General features: G+C 38.6%; 1 protein-coding gene across 5 annotated transcripts in view; it reads left to right on the top strand.

The window, feature by feature from the left end:
- The window catches only part of LOC119650873 (excitatory amino acid transporter 1), a 186,330-nt gene extending 170,483 nt beyond the window's left edge, over positions 1–15,847 (top strand). For all 5 annotated transcript variants that reach the window (XM_038054037.1, XM_038054039.1, XM_038054036.1 and 2 more), the window contains 7 exons: positions 7,792–7,834; positions 7,896–8,079; positions 12,980–13,110; positions 13,198–13,492; positions 13,553–13,687; positions 15,161–15,257; positions 15,322–15,847. In XM_038054037.1, the coding sequence (XP_037909965.1) occupies positions 7,792–7,834; positions 7,896–8,079; positions 12,980–13,110; positions 13,198–13,492; positions 13,553–13,687; positions 15,161–15,257; positions 15,322–15,384 (948 nt within the window). In that variant the 3' untranslated portion in view covers positions 15,385–15,847. The remainder of the gene's footprint in view (positions 1–7,791; positions 7,835–7,895; positions 8,080–12,979; positions 13,111–13,197; positions 13,493–13,552; positions 13,688–15,160; positions 15,258–15,321) is intronic.
- The last annotated feature ends 1,364 nt before the right edge of the window (positions 15,848–17,211 follow it).

The following is a 17,211-nucleotide window of genomic DNA, read 5'->3' as shown; positions in this document are numbered from 1 at the left end:
GGTCCACATCCGTAGTTTAGCGTTGGCCTTATTATCACTTTGTTCTATTCGGAGCTTTACTTTCTGTGTATGCAGCAGGCTTTTGAAATCGGCAGGACTGACTTCAGTTTGCAAGCTGAATTTGACTTTTCGTGATGTTTATGTTGTCCCTATATACGACGATCCGACAGAACTTATATGTAGAGCTGCGTGTCTTTTGTATGCATATACAACTTTTGTAGAACCTCTTCCAGTGTCAGATTGAAGAGTAGAGGTACGTTTGTCTCACTGACCTGCGCTATTGTGTGGGACATTGTCATTCTGGTAAAACCTACCAGTTTTACTGAAAGTTCCAAGCCATGCATTACTTTGTACAGAAAATGCCTGTTTAAAGTCAACGAATATTTTTACGTTAATATTGAATTGTCAGCATTTTTCTAACACCTGTTTGGCTACAAATAACGATCTTTCAGTTTGACAACCTTCTTGGTATTCGCCAATCGTTTCGTCGGCGAGCGGTCTAATTATTTTCTCAAATGTTTTGGTGACGGTTTTATAGGACGTACAAAGAAGTCAGTTGCCTTTATAATTTTCGCATGTTAACTTATCGCATTTTTTGTGGATAAGACATATCACACTTTTTGACCACTTTTGTATGAAACTTCCCTTGGTTTCAGATGGAAAGAACCAAATTATGGATAATATGGATAGTTTGATGAGTTCAACGTGTATGTCATCTGCGCCTGGTTCATTATTTGACGTCTGATGGCTGACCACTTCTCCCAATGTTCGCCGTTCAATGTTTCCCTCATCTTCGACCATAATTTTTGTAGGTTCTGGAGACTCAGTTGTATGCGATAGGTTGAGAAATTCATTGAAATAAGACGCCCATCTTTCACCTGCTTCACTTTCGCTGCCTACAGTTGCCCCATATTTGATTTTACAAAAGGTTGTTTTTAATTGTTACACATGCTTCAGGCTCTTGCATATTCTGTAGGCTTGTCTTGTGCTGTTGTTTTATAATATATGTTGTCTGTATGCCTTGTTTTTGTTGCTAAGCCCTTGCAGGCATTTATCGTCAAATGAATCATTTCTGCCGCCCCTGGATCATATCAATCATTTTTTGCCCTATTGTTTTGATAGCTCGTTTAAGGTCATACCAGGTGTCACTTTTGCGATTCTTCGTTAAGAGTAGTATATTTGTCGATTTTATAATTCAATTGCTAGTTGCAAAGTCAATGAGATAGTGACCGTTGTCAACTGATATATCATGGAGGCTGTGCCCCCAATTGTTGCTCAATATGTTTCCTCGTCCTCAAATTTGTCGTTGAAATTACCGACCAATATCTGACTTCATTAGGACTCAATGAGTCGTATAGTTTTCTCAAGCTATCGTAAAATTGCTCTCCCTCGCCTTTTTCTTCAATTAGAGCGAATGTGTTGACAATTGAATTATTAAAAGAATTTGCTTTGATGCGAAGCGCACACAGTCTTTCGTGTATAGGTTTGGAGTCAATAACAGTTGCTTTAGCCCCTATCCATGATAAAACGGCTCTAGACTCACATTTCTGTGATATCTTCTCACTTTTAAGGATGTTGTGTGACCTAATGTTGATTAGCTTGCAACCATTCTGTTATGTTTGCCTCGCTGCTGTGAGCTTATCACTTGCTCACGGCTACTTTCCGCAACGACTGCCCAGCACTTAAACCACTTGAGCCATCCAGACACGTCTGTAGAAAGAACACTTTTGGACGTATAAATTAAACAATAGCTTCGATATTTTGCAAATAGAGTTCAACGAGCAGTCAGACTGATAACTTTGGTTTTGTTGATGTTTATCTTCAATCCAATTCTACCTCCAAGTTTAGAGCCGTTTACCGAAGATCCTTGGTGAGAGCAACCAGATGACATCAGCATAGTCAAGGTGTTTGAGGAAGGATGACCTTGTTTATTGAAGTCTTCAATGCTTTCCAGCCAAATCAGTACAAAGAATGCCACCGATACGAAGAAGAAACGGTATCCGTGATAAAATGCAATTTAGCCGGGTTCCGCTTTGAATTTAAAATTCCTTTCTCGATGCATAAGTCATAAGTGGCTCTGATAATAGCTATTAGTTTGACCGGAATGTTGTTATACGATTTGAAATCGTAGTGAAGTGCTCCTCATATCTACTTAGCGACTTATCATTCTGGATAATAGGCCCACCGTTAACTTCCTTCACAGGACCATTGAAATATCAATATTATCAGGTGCGTTGTTTAAACATTGTGTCGCTTCCCTAGCAAGAAAGTTTTCCCAATGCTGGACGACAGGCGGATCGCGGGAATGATCCTTATTAAATTTGACAGACACTCTTTTCTTCTGCGAGCAGTTGCAATAGCGACACGCAAACTAATTTAGGCGACCAGCAGATTTAGACAACTCTTAAATTTACTGCTAATTGCGGCATGATCTATTTGATTAGATGTTCTTATCCGGTCTGTCGAAGCTTAACTGATCTTATGACAGGCCCTGTATTGGAACAGTACGCCGACGATGAAAAAGGATCAAAGTCGCGGAAATTTAAAAAGGGCACCCCGCTGTTGTTAAGGTTAATTAGATCCTCCCCATCTCATGTCCGAGCAAGGTGTTGTCAGAGCCCACCTTGTCATCCAGATCCCCCATCAGGATTATAGTGTCGTTTCGGTAGTAGTGATATTTTAAAATTCGCAGATTTCTATCCCTCAATCAGTCAAATAGTTCGACTTTCATTTGCGAAAAAAAAAATATAAAATTATTCTGCACGTCTTGCAGATGTGTTTACTAAACAAAGCCAGACCAATGTTCAACTGGAAATATACAATGTCCGCTCGCTTGGGTCAGTTTATTCATAAAAATTAGCCGTTTGAGTTATCAAATTATTCAATTTATTTGAATTGCAAAAGTAGGAACGATATCTAAGCCTAAGTCTAAGTCTTTTATGCACTGCGCTAAAGATGGAATAGGTTCAAAAAATCACATACTTGCGAGGTAGGAATGAAATGAATTGAATTAGATGATGTTCATATGTAAATCGAGAATTTCGAAGTGAAAGTTATTTAGATTCATATTTTCTTTGTAGCACTGATAATAATAAATAATTGAGTATTGATAAAGAAGTTTCGTTTGTATAATTCTAATGGTAAACGTTTTTGGAGGAAGTGCATATTCCTCGAAAAAATCCACTTTGAATTGCGCATAAGCCATTACTTTTCAAACTAATTCTGCAGGTCAACTTTTTGTAGGATGTAAAGATTCTGTGTCCGGATAGCTGAGTAATTAGAGGACAAAGCTTCTAAATCGCAGACACTCTATGACTAGTCGGCAACCCTGAACTGAATAGCTCGCTTTTAAGTTCGTCAGCGGGATTTGAGCGAGAGGGCCTCCCGCACCTCCCTTCGTACTCTCATTTAAAACTGCCAACGTTTTGTTATGAATATCGCCTCACTTTAAGGGGGTCATCCCGTGTGTCGGATCCAAGGAATCGATTTATTTTTGGCTTTAATTGCATCTAGATAAGTGTACAAGAATAGTAGTGGGCAAAGTGGTTTTTTGATATTCGGAGTCCTTCAAAAATTACAGTGTTAAACAGGTGAAATGTCACATACCAGGTTTATGTCGAACGCCCTATCGTATTTATCGGTCGAATGACGTTCGAATGACTTCGCTAAAATCATAAGAATTGAAGCCAAGGCTTTACTTGTGTTTCTTTAAGAAAGATAAGGTTTATGGACTAGGTATAGCAGATTAATGGTCGGTTAAGATTTTATTGTTAAAAATCGCATTCTACTTTTTAAATGCGTTTTTCTCGAAACCACATGTTGAAAAGCTTCTGCCACCATAGCCCAAAATTGATCCAACGAAATTCTTTGAAATTTTCAGGATTTATTCATTTCTAAATTCCGCTAACTAGGATAATTGCGATTCATTCAATAATTTTTTTTTTATTCATGAAAGAAGCTTTGAAAAAACGTCAAAATTCACAAAAAAAAAGTTTAACACCGCATCAAAAATTTAGCTTTCAATATTTTTTAATAATCTTGGATTGCGACGTTGCCGTTTACATTTTTTCTCTCAGACGATCACAACGCCCTCTAGCGTGGCAGCAGAAAAATACCTTTTTGGAGATGGGTGCATAAATTGCCCTGTATTTCAATAATGGACTACGCTATCGTGCTGCAAAAATTACTACGTCTGCTCAAGATAAGACAATAAACATATGGTGAAAAATTCGCATTTTTACCTTTATCTATTTCTTCACAAAAAAATTCTAAAAAAGCGGGGAAAAACTGGCCTTCACACGGGATGATCCCCTTAAGTAGTCATGGCTTTTAAATCGCAAACCTTCAATCCTTCCCCATCCCATCTCTCTTATGGGATATATTTGAAAATTCAGACTTCACCACGATGACATCAAGAAAACTACACTGAGAGGTCATTACTTTTTAAGGAAGATGAACCCTATGTGTATTCGGGTTTGAAGATTGACACCTCCCCCTTCCGCTGCATAAATTTTCCACTTCCACCGAAGATAGGGTTGAAAATTCAATTTACTATCATTATAATTCAGCAGGCAAGTGAAAAATATTGTGCAACGAAGGACAACATGCCCATACACAGTGCAAGGTGCAAAAGATTTGTATGAAATTCGTCAAGTATTTGCGCAACTTATCAAAAGTGGCCATACATTGGCAAGTTATTGCAGAACAGCATGCATTGCGCAATTTGTGTGACAGTGTATGGTAACAATAAGTGCCGAAGACGTTCCTTTAAAAATTGGAGGCGAGATTCTGAACGCAACGAAAAGACTTCGAGATAACACAGCCCTAGGCATTAATCGACGCTGAAACTGACAATTAAAACAGCATGCAGAACTTTTGTACGGGTGCTCACATCTTGCCTAAAAGGAGGATCTTTCCCGGTAAAATTGACATGACAAAAGTTTATGCCGATCATTAGGTGTGTCAACATTCTAAACATGTAACAGTTCCAATGAAATTCCAAAGAAGGAAAACTGATCAAATTAGTTTCGGCGAACACGTCATTCGCTCTCAGCTATCACTTAAATATCTGGAAGCAACTTTCAACTTGAAACTGAACTTTAACTCATCAGCTAAATTCTTCTCTATGCGGCAATAGAATTAGAACTCAACATCACAGAAATAGATAACTTGCAGGTAAGCCTGACGATATGGGGGTACCGGAAGCACCTGTGACCGTACCGGTATTTCACCTGCCCCCAACAAAATGTCGAAACTGAACTTGAGTCCATTTAACAGTGGATAAGTGGTAAGTTACATGGTGGGATATTAGCGGCTAAAAAAAGGTGGAAGCGGGATGGAGGTGCCGAAGAGAATTCCTCCAAATAAGTAAGTAATAAGTAGCAACAGCTAATCCAAATGGGAAAAGTAGTTGACGACTAAGCAACATCATGAAGCAATACAAAACGGTGGTTCTGCTGCGGAGCGCAAAGAATGCAGGGTAGGTTTCAACCAGTAGTCCTGCTTACCATTCCCCGACTACAGATGTCAATCTAAGCTGGATTTTGCTCTTCGGGAAAACGCAGGCAGAAAGACATATGATCGATTTTAATAAATTTTTCTTTCCACAAAACTTTAAAAGGGAAATAGCTATTTTTATTTGGATCTCCCGAGGATCTAATAAGCTGAAAAAACAATCTTAATTTGGCGGAAATTGCACACCACAGAGTGATGCGAGCAGAAGTTACAGATGCCGAATGCGTGTTCCTCGAGTTCTTAGTAGTGTACCACCGTAAGGTCATTCCCGTGCAAGTCGAAATGAGCTTCGTTACTGAAAGAAACATCTTCCAAATCGATTACTGCGCACATTATTTGCCATTTTTCTGGTGGATGTAGGATCTCTGTGAAATTTGTGCCTCAAATGCGCATCAAGTGTAACTGTGTTTGCGATCAGAAATTCAATGAGGAAAGTTCACAGGACTATGTTGAATGGGACAGAATTTCTTATTTGAATCGTGTACTTGAACCTCTTGCCGAGTTATGAAAACTATATGTTGGTTTGTTGGTATCACGTTGCTGAGTACCATTTATAAGATATTCTCCACTATCTTGCTAGGCCGGATAGCCCCATACGCCCAGAACATCATTGGCCCATACCAAAGAGGCTTCACTCCAGGCAAATCAGCAACAGATAAGATTTTCTCTCTGCGGCAGGCGATGGAAAAACTGTTGGAATATGGACAACAATTGCACCATCTGTTCATCGACTTTAAAGCCGCCTATGATAGCATAGCCAGGGTAAAACTGTACACGGCCATGAGAGAATTCAGTATCCCGACGAAATTAATAAGACTGACTAGGCTGACCCTGACCAATGTGCGAGGCCAGATAAAAGCAGCAGGATCACTCTCAAGACCATTCGACATCAACAACGGTCTACGACAAGGGGATGCGCTATCATGCGTCCTCTTTAACCTGGCCCTCGAGAAGGTGATCCGTGATGCTGAGGTGAATGCAAGAGGTACGATCCTTTTCAAGTCCACCCAACTACTGGCCTATGCTGACGATATCGACATCATGGGAAGAACCACCCGAGACGTTCAAACTGCCTTCATCCAGATCGAGCAGGCGGCGCGAGATCTTGGGCTGCACATCAATGAAGGCAAGACAAAATACATGGTGGCAACGTCAGCACCGAAGACGAATCAACCAACAACATCAAACCGCACTGGTCAAACACAAGCACGAACAAGAATAAGGATAGGAGAATACAACTTTGAGACCGTTGACAATTTCTCCTATCTAGGGTCGAAAATCACAACCGATAACAACTACGATGATGAAATCCGCGCACGGTTGTTGTCAGCCAACAGAGCCTACTTCAGCTTACAAAGACTGTTCCGCTCGAAACGTCTCACCATAGGGTCAAAGCTCTTACTGTACAAGACTATGATCTTGCCAGTCCTTATGTATTCCTCGGAAACTTGGGTTCTTAGCAAGAAAAATTGCGAACTCTTGGCCGCGTTCAAGAGAAGAATCCTCCGAAGAATTTTTGGCCCCCTACATGAGGATGGACGATTCCGTAGCCTACACAATGACGAAATCTATGAGCGATACCATGACCGTCCGGTTGTGGATAAAATCCGGCTCAATAGGTTACGGTGGGCGGGTCACTTAATCCGTATGGATGAAGATGATCCCACCCGGAAAGTATATAAGGGCAATATCTATGGTAGGAAAAGAAGACGAGGCAGACCCTGCCTAAGATGGAGCGATGGCGTGGGCCAGGACGCCAGACAGCTTTTAGGGATATCGAATTGGTGGACCTCGGCGCAAAACCGGGATGTCTGGAGTTCCTTATTAAGACAGGCCTAGACCGGATACCGGTTGTTGCGCCGTTGATGATGATGATATGTTGGTTTGCATTATCGTAAAGAAAGATGGCTCAGCTGGCATTATAATTTTTTTATGGAGAGAGGTCGTTCAGAGAAGGGCTGGTATGAGAAAATTGATATTTCCCGCCTAGTTGGTGATTTTATTTCAAAAGTTCCTGCAATTTTTGAGTAGTCTGCAATGGAGTATGTTGTAACCAAAACACACAGCGTTATATTTCAGATTGTTTTTTAGGCCAATACTGGTAATTCCCATTTTTTATATGCCGTTTAAAACTGAAATGGTTTCCAGCGATAATCAGTTAATCTGTTGGCAAGAAGGGCTCCAATATGATTTTAGAAAAGATTAAAATTTTATTGTGCTCCATTCTTCATTTAAACTTAACACTCACACACTTACATTTTTTTTCTTTCCTTCCAGTATCGTACTGAATTGATCAAACCAGCGAATTCATCAGATGATCGTAAGTAATTTTTTTTTGTAATCCCTCATTCCAATGCAAACCTCGCTTTTGCTCTTTCTAGTTCCTCTGGAAGAATATGAAATGAAAGGAACCATGCACGCTACAACGAATGTGTTAGGCTTGGTAATGTTTAGTATTGCCTTAGGAGTAACTATTGGAAAGCTTAGAGAAAAGGGACAACCTTTACAAGATTTTTTCGTCACACTAAGTGAAGCAATGATGATTATTACATCTTGGGTTATTTGGTAAGTTTCGATTTGTTTTTGTTTTTGCTAAATCGTATAGAATTCTGAATGCTTTATTCTTATATTCAACGGAGAAACATACCTAAGAGCACTCTGTATTATTCTTGACTTTGCAGCCCCTATTTATTATTTCTTCATTAAATTTTTGTTCGTAATCACTCTTATTACTAGGTGGCGCTCCTGCCTTTTTTGAGTCGGCGCATTGGCTTTTTTCCCCAGCCTTTATTGAATTGGTTTCCAGATCCCAAAAAATAATTTTTTTATGTGCTGCTTATATTAAATTTTTTGCATACATACATTACACACATGTATACATATTTCTCCTGTTCACTCGTGTTCTCAGAAAGTTCACAGCCAGAACTATCTTCGATTCTCGCTACAGTATCTAATAATATAAATCAGTGTAGGAACATTATTCAACAGTATAGCAACATGATCTAGAAGCTAATAAAAAAACGAAATACGATGCTGCAGATCCTTTTAAATAAAAAATAAATACCATCAGAATTGCATATTGGAATTCGAATGGCCAACACATATACGAAGTTATTCTTTTCTTAGATATTTCTGATATCTATTTCTAATATATATTAGATCTTTCTAATATTGGGAACCCATCTCACGGAAATAAGTAATAAGTTCAATACTCTTGGCTACATATTTTATGATGCTAAACACCTTGGAGAGAAATTCAGAGGCGGATCAGTTATTTTGATTGAATGACAGTTCAAGCACTATGCGCTGGCACTGGAAGTAACCAGTAAGGACTTCATCCAGATTCTTGCAGATGTTGTCAAATGAACTTACTAGATCCTATTATATCCTCTGTTGAAATTATACTGCAAGCCGCCACAAGCTTAAAGTTTTTGCGCAACAAAAGATGAGCACATAGATAATGCTCAAATATTCGAATAAATCTGATATAAAATGATATCTGGATGGGCTACCTGCTACTCTATCTAGCGACTATTTGCTGTGGAAAGCAGCCAAAAAGATCAATAGATCACAGGGCGAAAAACAATGAGGACGAAGACAGACCATTCGCAGCTTACTTGGAAGAAATATTCAAAATAATCGACAGTCAAGTGCCATTTGAACTTCCCAGTGCACCAACCTGAACAACCTGCAAATATGCTGAAAAGGAGTTCAAAATATTATTACAGAAAAGCTAACCCCAGAAATTGATCAGGGTTTAATCACTTTTTCTATGTTGAAACAGCTGCCAATAAAGGCCTCAAATTGCTGTGCTATATCTTCAATGCAATTTTGAGAATTGGATGTTTTCCAAATTGTTGGATGAATGCACTTGTAACCATGAATTCAAAACCTGGAAAGAATGCCGGTCAAATCAAATCGTAGAAACCGATAAGCATTCTTCCCACAATATCTAAAGCATTTGAAAAACTTCTATTTCAGTAATATGTCCACCAGTTTGATTGTAATCTAAGAAAGCACAGTGAGACTAGATCTCTTTTGGATAAACACTCTTTTAACCCTTCACTGCCGAAAACATCCTTGGTAGATATTATATTCGTTGCTGACTTGCCCTTGGTCACTTAGTTCCAGAACAGTAAATTTTCGTCATTGAACTAATATTCGACAATGTCTAAAAACATATAAAGACCAAAAGACTTTTTCGTTTTATATAATATTCAGAAAATTTTTATACACACTTTGGATTTTCTACAAAATTCATTTTGATTTTGATTTGATTTTTGCGCAAATCGGATAAGATTTTCTCATGAGTAAGTCGTTCCTTGAATAGTCACCTTTTCGTGGTTCTTCCTTATTTGTGCCTTCTACTTAACTTCACTTTTCACACTACTTAACATGCTCACGATCTATCAGGCAATACTGTGCTTCGTCCTTCAAGTTTTCAATTTTTCGCTTCCACTCAATTTCGCGGCCATTGTTTCATCTTGTCGGCCTATGTGGAGGACAAATCTCATGTTTTATGCGAAAAGAAGGTTGGAATTTAATAAAAAATTCAGAGTCTCAAGTTGTTAATAAAAGATCTCCTTTAACCTCCAATCTACATTAAATCTTCTAGAGCGTTAACATTTATTTGCATTGAACTACTGAACGGCTTTAAGACCGAAAAAAATTGCTATCAACTTGGCAAAAGCTACGCTAGCTCAAATGAATAGTTTCACAATTATTTGCACGTGTGTATTGAAAAACAGTAATTCTCCTCCTACAACCAATATTTATTACGTAGTAAATATTTATTGTAGTAGGAGAGCTATTGTTGTTTCAATAAGGTGTGCTAGCTAACTTAGTATATTATTCAATGTAATAAATCGAGGGCCTGAATATTTTTGCCACCTAACCCATCATAGGAAACGGAGACCAACGTATTTATACTATCAGGACGACTACATACAAGATGGAAAATTCATTTTCTAGGCATCAATCATCAATATCATTGCAAATTTGCGGATTAGGTTACATACATAACACTGACACCACAGTAAATGCGCAAAAAAATTTGAACCACAACTCATTACGTGGAACACGTGCAATGCTTTGTTTCTACTATACAAATTCAAGTAATGCGCCAGGAGATGAAGTAACGTTCTTGATTATGTTCCTGTTTATGATCTGTCAATAAAATTTGATTTAGACTTGATTTTCTTAATTTTCGTATTCAATTGCCAGACACGGGCATTTTGTATGAATACAAATTTTAAAAAGTAACTTAACAACATGCATCATCAAGTTAACGGGAGCTTTTCTTTGATGTCATGCTGTGTGGAGTGGACCAGTGCTATAGGCAATAAAGGTTTATTAAACAGTCTCACTTCAAATGAATGTTTTTTAGAGATATCTGAAAGGTTCACATTGGGAGTACAAAGTGTTGGAATTAAGCACTCTACATCGATAGTTACTATCAAGGCACGATACATTACCGTGAAGGTATTTATGTTTAATGAATATTCTCATGCTGCACATATTGCATAAACCATGATTAAAAATACACTTTTTTAAGGAAATGTACACTATATATATGACAAAAATACCTTTAATTTTACACCCATTTGAGCGCATTTTATGACCACATTTATTGTGTAAATTTTCAAAATACACCAGACTGTAATTTTATTTCTCAAATATGAGGTATTCAGGTGCCTCATATAATAAGGGTAAATTTGCATCAATATTTTTTCGAGTGTAGATTACCATATTTTAAGATAATAATAATTGGCGCAAAAAATCCACTCGAATTTAGACCTTGAAGCGTAACAATGTGATCACACCTGAGTTAACTGTTGTGTGTGTGTGTACATGTAGTGGGGCAGAAGCTACAGCTTCTGAGCACTCAGGCCGTGTTGGCCCATTGTACTTACCACCCACGCTTAACGGAATATTCCGAATTCGTTAACGTATTGCAGGATTTCCGTTAGTGGATGTGATGCTACCCGTCGCAACTGGAGAACATCGCCACCAAAGATCTGATGCCCGATGCGTCGATAGGCGGGACATTCACATAGGAAATGCTCCGTGGATTCCGCTTCCTCATTACAGGAGGGGCACGTATCATCTTTAATAATTTCTGTTCTGCACATATGCCCAGCTAGTGAATTATGGCCTGTCAAAATGCCCACAATACACCTGCAAGTCCTCTTGCTTTTCGACAGGATAAACTTTGCGGTACGCATGTTCGGTTCTGGCCGGAAAAGTTTGGTATGTAGAGCAGCATTTAGACTCTGCCACCTGTCATTGTGGCAAGCTTGTTCCCAGTTTTTGAAGACAGACTTGGCATAGGAGAGATTGACCCCTTTTTCGCTACAGCATCCGAGATTTCATTTCCCTCTACGCCGCATTGACCAGGTACCCAGAGTAGTTCCACCGAATTGAATCTAGAGATAGAGTTCAAGCGGGTTCTGCATTTCTGAACGATTTCTGAGGTGATCAAAGAACTACTCAATGCCCTCAATGCACCTGGGCTATTACTGCAGATTGCGATGCGCCTGCCTTTCAACCGCTCGTCAATCACCCGTGGCATATTGTCTCAAAGGAAAAGCCCACTTCTCATTTTTATTCGAGAGGTTGATTTCGGCTTCAGAACCCTCTTCTGTTTTTGAGCCAGCGGTGCAGAAAACTTCCGTATATTCACTTTCTTCCATGTACACATGCACCGAGATATTATTGTATCTGCCCCCAAAGCTCGGTCAATAACCTTGATCATGAGCAGTTTCTCTTTATCTTTTGCTTTGTTTGTAAACACTCTCCATAACTGCGCATCGATGTGAAAATATTTTTTTTTGAGAATTATGGGGTCCTAAGTCCGCATCAACTTAATGCCGGCCTGGACCAAATCGGGGTATTAATTATGGGCAATCTGCAAGTTTAGAAACTTTAGAAGCTCTGATTCCAGCGGCCCGGCAAATTATGCACTAACGTCTTAGACAATTCTGTCATCTCCTCTGTCGTGAAGTTTACCAGCTTCAGACCTGGTGTAAAGTTTACCCCGGGGAACACTAGTTTTCGATTTTTGATTCTTCCTGCTTCTCACGAGTTAGTATTTACTCTAGAAATGACCTGGGTAAGATAGTCAGCCTAATATTCTTGACCCTGCTGTCATCGTTACTGTCAGGTCCCTTCGCTTTTATTTTCATCCCTTTCCGAGGCTTCCTTCATGTGGTTAAAATATTACCACTGACTAAGAGTAAGGCAGCTGTGCTCTCGAATTATATAATTAATTGACAAATTAAAGGATTAAATTAAAAGTTCTTAACCATCAAAGAACTCATATAAATCGCTTCAAGTGAAAGCGCCGCGAATAACCAACTTCTACATAGTAGTTAGTTATCCGAAAGTAACCCTCTCAAAATACTACTCAACTGGATTTTTTAACAATTTATTTTTGTTCAATGCTAATCGAATAATTATCTTTCAGGATAAGTCCTCTGGGCGTATATTTCCTTGTCACTGCAAAGCTGATTGAGATGGAATCGTTGGCTGTTGTGGTGTCCCAACTTGGATTCTATTTCATGACGGTCATGTTGGGACTTATCATTCATGGTTTGGGTGAGTATTTCCAACAAAGATGACTTAATGGTCAGAAAGGGTTATCTAGTGGTTTACACCATCCTCAACTGAAAATCATATTTCTAGGTACGATTCCCATGATGTTCTTCGTTGCAACACGGCAATTCCCATACAAATACATTGGAAAGATGACCCAAGTCATTGCCACTGCTTTTGGAACGGGATCAAGTTCAGCAACAATGCCAATAACAATCAATTGTCTGGATTCAATGGGAATGGATCCACGAGTTACTCGTTTCGTAATTCCGGTCGGTGCTACAATTAACATGGACGGAACTGCCTTGTATGAAGCTGTCGCCGCTTTGTTCATCGCTCAGTTTAGAGGAGTCTCATATTCATTCGGAACAATCGTAGCTGTGAGGTACGTTGGATGACCTTCCATTAAAAAACCAATTTGAAAATATCTTTTCTCTGATTGCAGTATAACCGCTACAGCGGCTTCTATTGGTGCAGCAGGCATTCCGCAAGCCGGACTTGTTACCATGGTGATGGTGTTGGATACAGTGGGACTCCCATCCTCTGATATCACGCTGATCGTTGCAGTCGATTGGTTATTGTAAGTATTTATCATAAATGGTTATATGAAAAAAAGTATGTTTCCATTTGAAGGATACCTGTACTGGTTAAGGGAGTCATCCCGTGTGTCGGATCCGCGGAATTGAACTTTTTTTTGGCATCAATTGTATCTAGATATAGTGTAGAATATATGGGTAAAGTTGTTTTTTGATATTCGGTGTCGTTTGGAAATTATAATGTTAAAAACGTGATAAGCCACATGCCAGATTTATGTCGATCGCGATAATAAAGCACGTATTTATCGGTCCGAATGACGTTCGAATGACTTCGCTAAAAGGACAAGAATTGAAGCCAAGGCTATACATGTGTTCCTTGAAGAAACCAAAGGTTTATGGATTAGGTATAGCAGTTTAATAGTCAGTTAAGGTTTTATGGCTAAAAATCGCATTCTACTTTTTAAATGGTTTTTCTCAAAACTGCATGTTGAAAAACGGCTGCCACCATAGCTCAAAATGTATTCAACATTGAAATTTTAAGGACTTATTCAGAGCATATTTCTACGGCCCGCGAACTAGGAGAATTGCAATTCATTCAGTAGTTGTGAAAAACCTCAAAATTCACAAAAAAAAAGTTTAACACGGCACCAAAAATTTAGCTTTTAATATTTTTTAATAATCCTAGTTTGCTGGGTGTAGTTAAGTCTATACATTAAAATGCCGTTTACTTTTTTTCTTTAAGATGATCACAGCAGCCTCTAACTTGGCAGCAGAAAAACACTTTTTTTGGAGATGGGTGTATTAATTGCTCTGTATTTCAATAACGAACTATGCGATCGGGCTGGAAAAATTACTATGCACGCTCAAGATATTAATAAATCTATGGTGAAAAATTCGTGTTTGTATCTTTATCCAGTTCTTCACAAAAAATTCTAAAGAAAGCCAAAAAGAAACGGCCTTCACACGGGATAACCTCCTTAATCTAGGCCTGAATATACAAAACCTCTATTCAACTATTATATTACTATTATATATTTTCAAATTTTACTGGAAGAGTAGATCAAAACTGCCTATTTTACCGTAGGAACACACTTTGTCAATATCTGACTAAAGGAAATAGTTTTGCACCTCGAATTGATATACGCTGTGGCTACAAGCCCTTTTGTTTGTTAGAAAAATATATTTTAACCATTTTAAACACTTTTCCGTTATTTCTACTTTGACTGAAATACTTTTTATTGGTAGAAACATTTAATCAAGTAATTTGAAATAGTTAAGACTTGCCTTTTCTTCACTTGCTCCCTTCAGCAATGCTACAAATCCAAGACTTCCAGCACTGATGAAGGGAACAAGTGGTTCTCCTAATATCGGTATTTGCAAGGTTAACAAATATTACTAGCGAAAAAAAAGGCAAGTCTTAATTATTTAAAATAATTTAATAGCTAGGAACACCGCGAGATTAGCTAAGATTTAATGAAGTCTTATTTGAGAATTCTAACATTTTATTTACTTTAAAGGGATCGATTCCGCACAACAATCAACGTAGTCTGCGATGCTTTCGGCACAATTCTGGTTAACAAATTGTCGCAAAATGATTTGAACCGGTTGGACAAAGTAAGTTAAATTGTAGCACCACACTTGTATCTCGATGTTACTGAAATTCTCCTCTCTTTCAAAGGAACATGGCGAACCTCACGAACTCGTAGAACTCAATTCAGGCGATCGAGAATTCAAGGAATAAATAATGATGTATTCGTAACAAAATCCATATGTTTAGTTCTTTGGAACTTGTGTATATACTTAATAGTATAAGGATCTGTTTTCGTAAAAAATATTCCACTTTCGTAAGAATGCGAATTAAACCTTCGACATGACTTGGCAAATATAATTTAAAATAAGCAAATACTGTTTGAAAGTTACTTTCTAAGGAAGTTCAATGTGAAACGTACAATTCGGACAATGACCAATACATTTATAGAGCCAATTATATGGAAGACAGTTGTTCAGTAGAGTATTTCCCATTCGTTGCTTTCTGTATATACCGATATGTGTACCGATAATTAAGGACACCACATGTAGAATAATGTATTTTTTTTGTAATTGGCATATATGTTACTATTAAATTGTTTTTAGAGTATAATATATAAATGTGTTCATTCTATTTATTTGAAATAGAATAAAATATGGAAAGAGATCTGCTTGGATTCAATGTTTTTCACTGCTTTCTTGGTGTAATTTTATGAGCAAATCTATGGAAGCAGAAAAGTTCCTATTCTTCTCCGCAAGCTGCAATTGTAAGAGTTTTGTTCCCAGACGGTCACCTCGCGACAGCGTCCTGACACTTGCATGTGTGTGTTGTATTGCTAATCATTTCTTTGTCATTACCCAAATCCTCATCAGTGATATTGATTGCTCAATGAGGCTTAAATGAAACTGAGCTTGTTACTCTGTAACTGGAATGAATTGTGTGTTTAGGGTCATTGTCATGCATTTATGACATTATATCCTCAGCAGGATGGTGAACTCTGGTGCTCTTGGGGAAGCTTCCTAAAGGTGAATTTATGATCGTGATGGATGTCGAGGTTGCTGTGACATGCGAGCAGTTACATTGCCTGTTGCGCGATTTTTTACATGGTGTACAATTTGAATATGGTAAAGCAATCAAAACCATCGCTGACAGGGTCTCTAGTCTTAATTTAATGAAACTGTTAATTAGATTGTGTATTCTGTGGCAAATTAACTACAATCAATTTACCTTGTCTGTGACCGCGGGTACTTCCAACTCATAACTTTCGCTATTTCGAATTTTGGAATGCGGCCCAGCAGCTACCGTTCAAGCAGATCGAGTCTATCTTTAACGTATATAAGACATGCTCCGATACAAATATACATGACTAAGTCATGCCAATTCTAGACTCGAAGGTTATCCAGGAGATGGCAGAAGCGTTCCTTGCTACTGCGGCGATCGGAAAGTATGAGCACGGCGGACCGCTAATTACATTAGATTCCCTACAGAACTAGTGCCCGAAAATAAAAGGCCTCCTTAGCTCCTGCGGCTAATGCGTGTGCCGGGAAGACAATTGCAGAAAATGTGTAGAGTAAAATGCTTTGACATGCTCCAGCCGAGAATTTGTAGGTTAAAAGCATTGGACCTGATGAAGAGGTCACGTCTTCGATGAATTCATCGAGACCGTTCCACTTGTTTCGACGTCAGAATGCTGTCTTCAACTTCCAGGACAATATCTTTGACGTTGCTCAGGAGCTCGCTGTACCGAAGCGACTTATTTCCCTCAAGATACAGAAACTGCAGGGACGTAAAGTCTCTGACGATGCACAACCGCACTGTGAACGCGATCAATACAGGGCAACTATCCGCCAATGTACCCGTTCCAACCCAAGCATTCGATTTTGATTGGTATTGGTATCAGTGTAAGTAAGGTAAATTCACATACGCATAGTTGCCCATCATCCAATTCAAGAAATTCAAGCGGCAGAGTTCAATACGCCAGTTTGGATCATAATTTGCTTATAGACCTCAAAAGGAATAAAATTAGTTGGTAACGTATAC

Source organism: Hermetia illucens, chromosome 3 (genome assembly GCF_905115235.1).
Source record: "Hermetia illucens chromosome 3, iHerIll2.2.curated.20191125, whole genome shotgun sequence".
NCBI lineage: Eukaryota > Metazoa > Arthropoda > Insecta > Diptera > Stratiomyidae > Hermetia > Hermetia illucens.
This window is presented reverse-complemented; position numbering and strand designations above follow the sequence as displayed.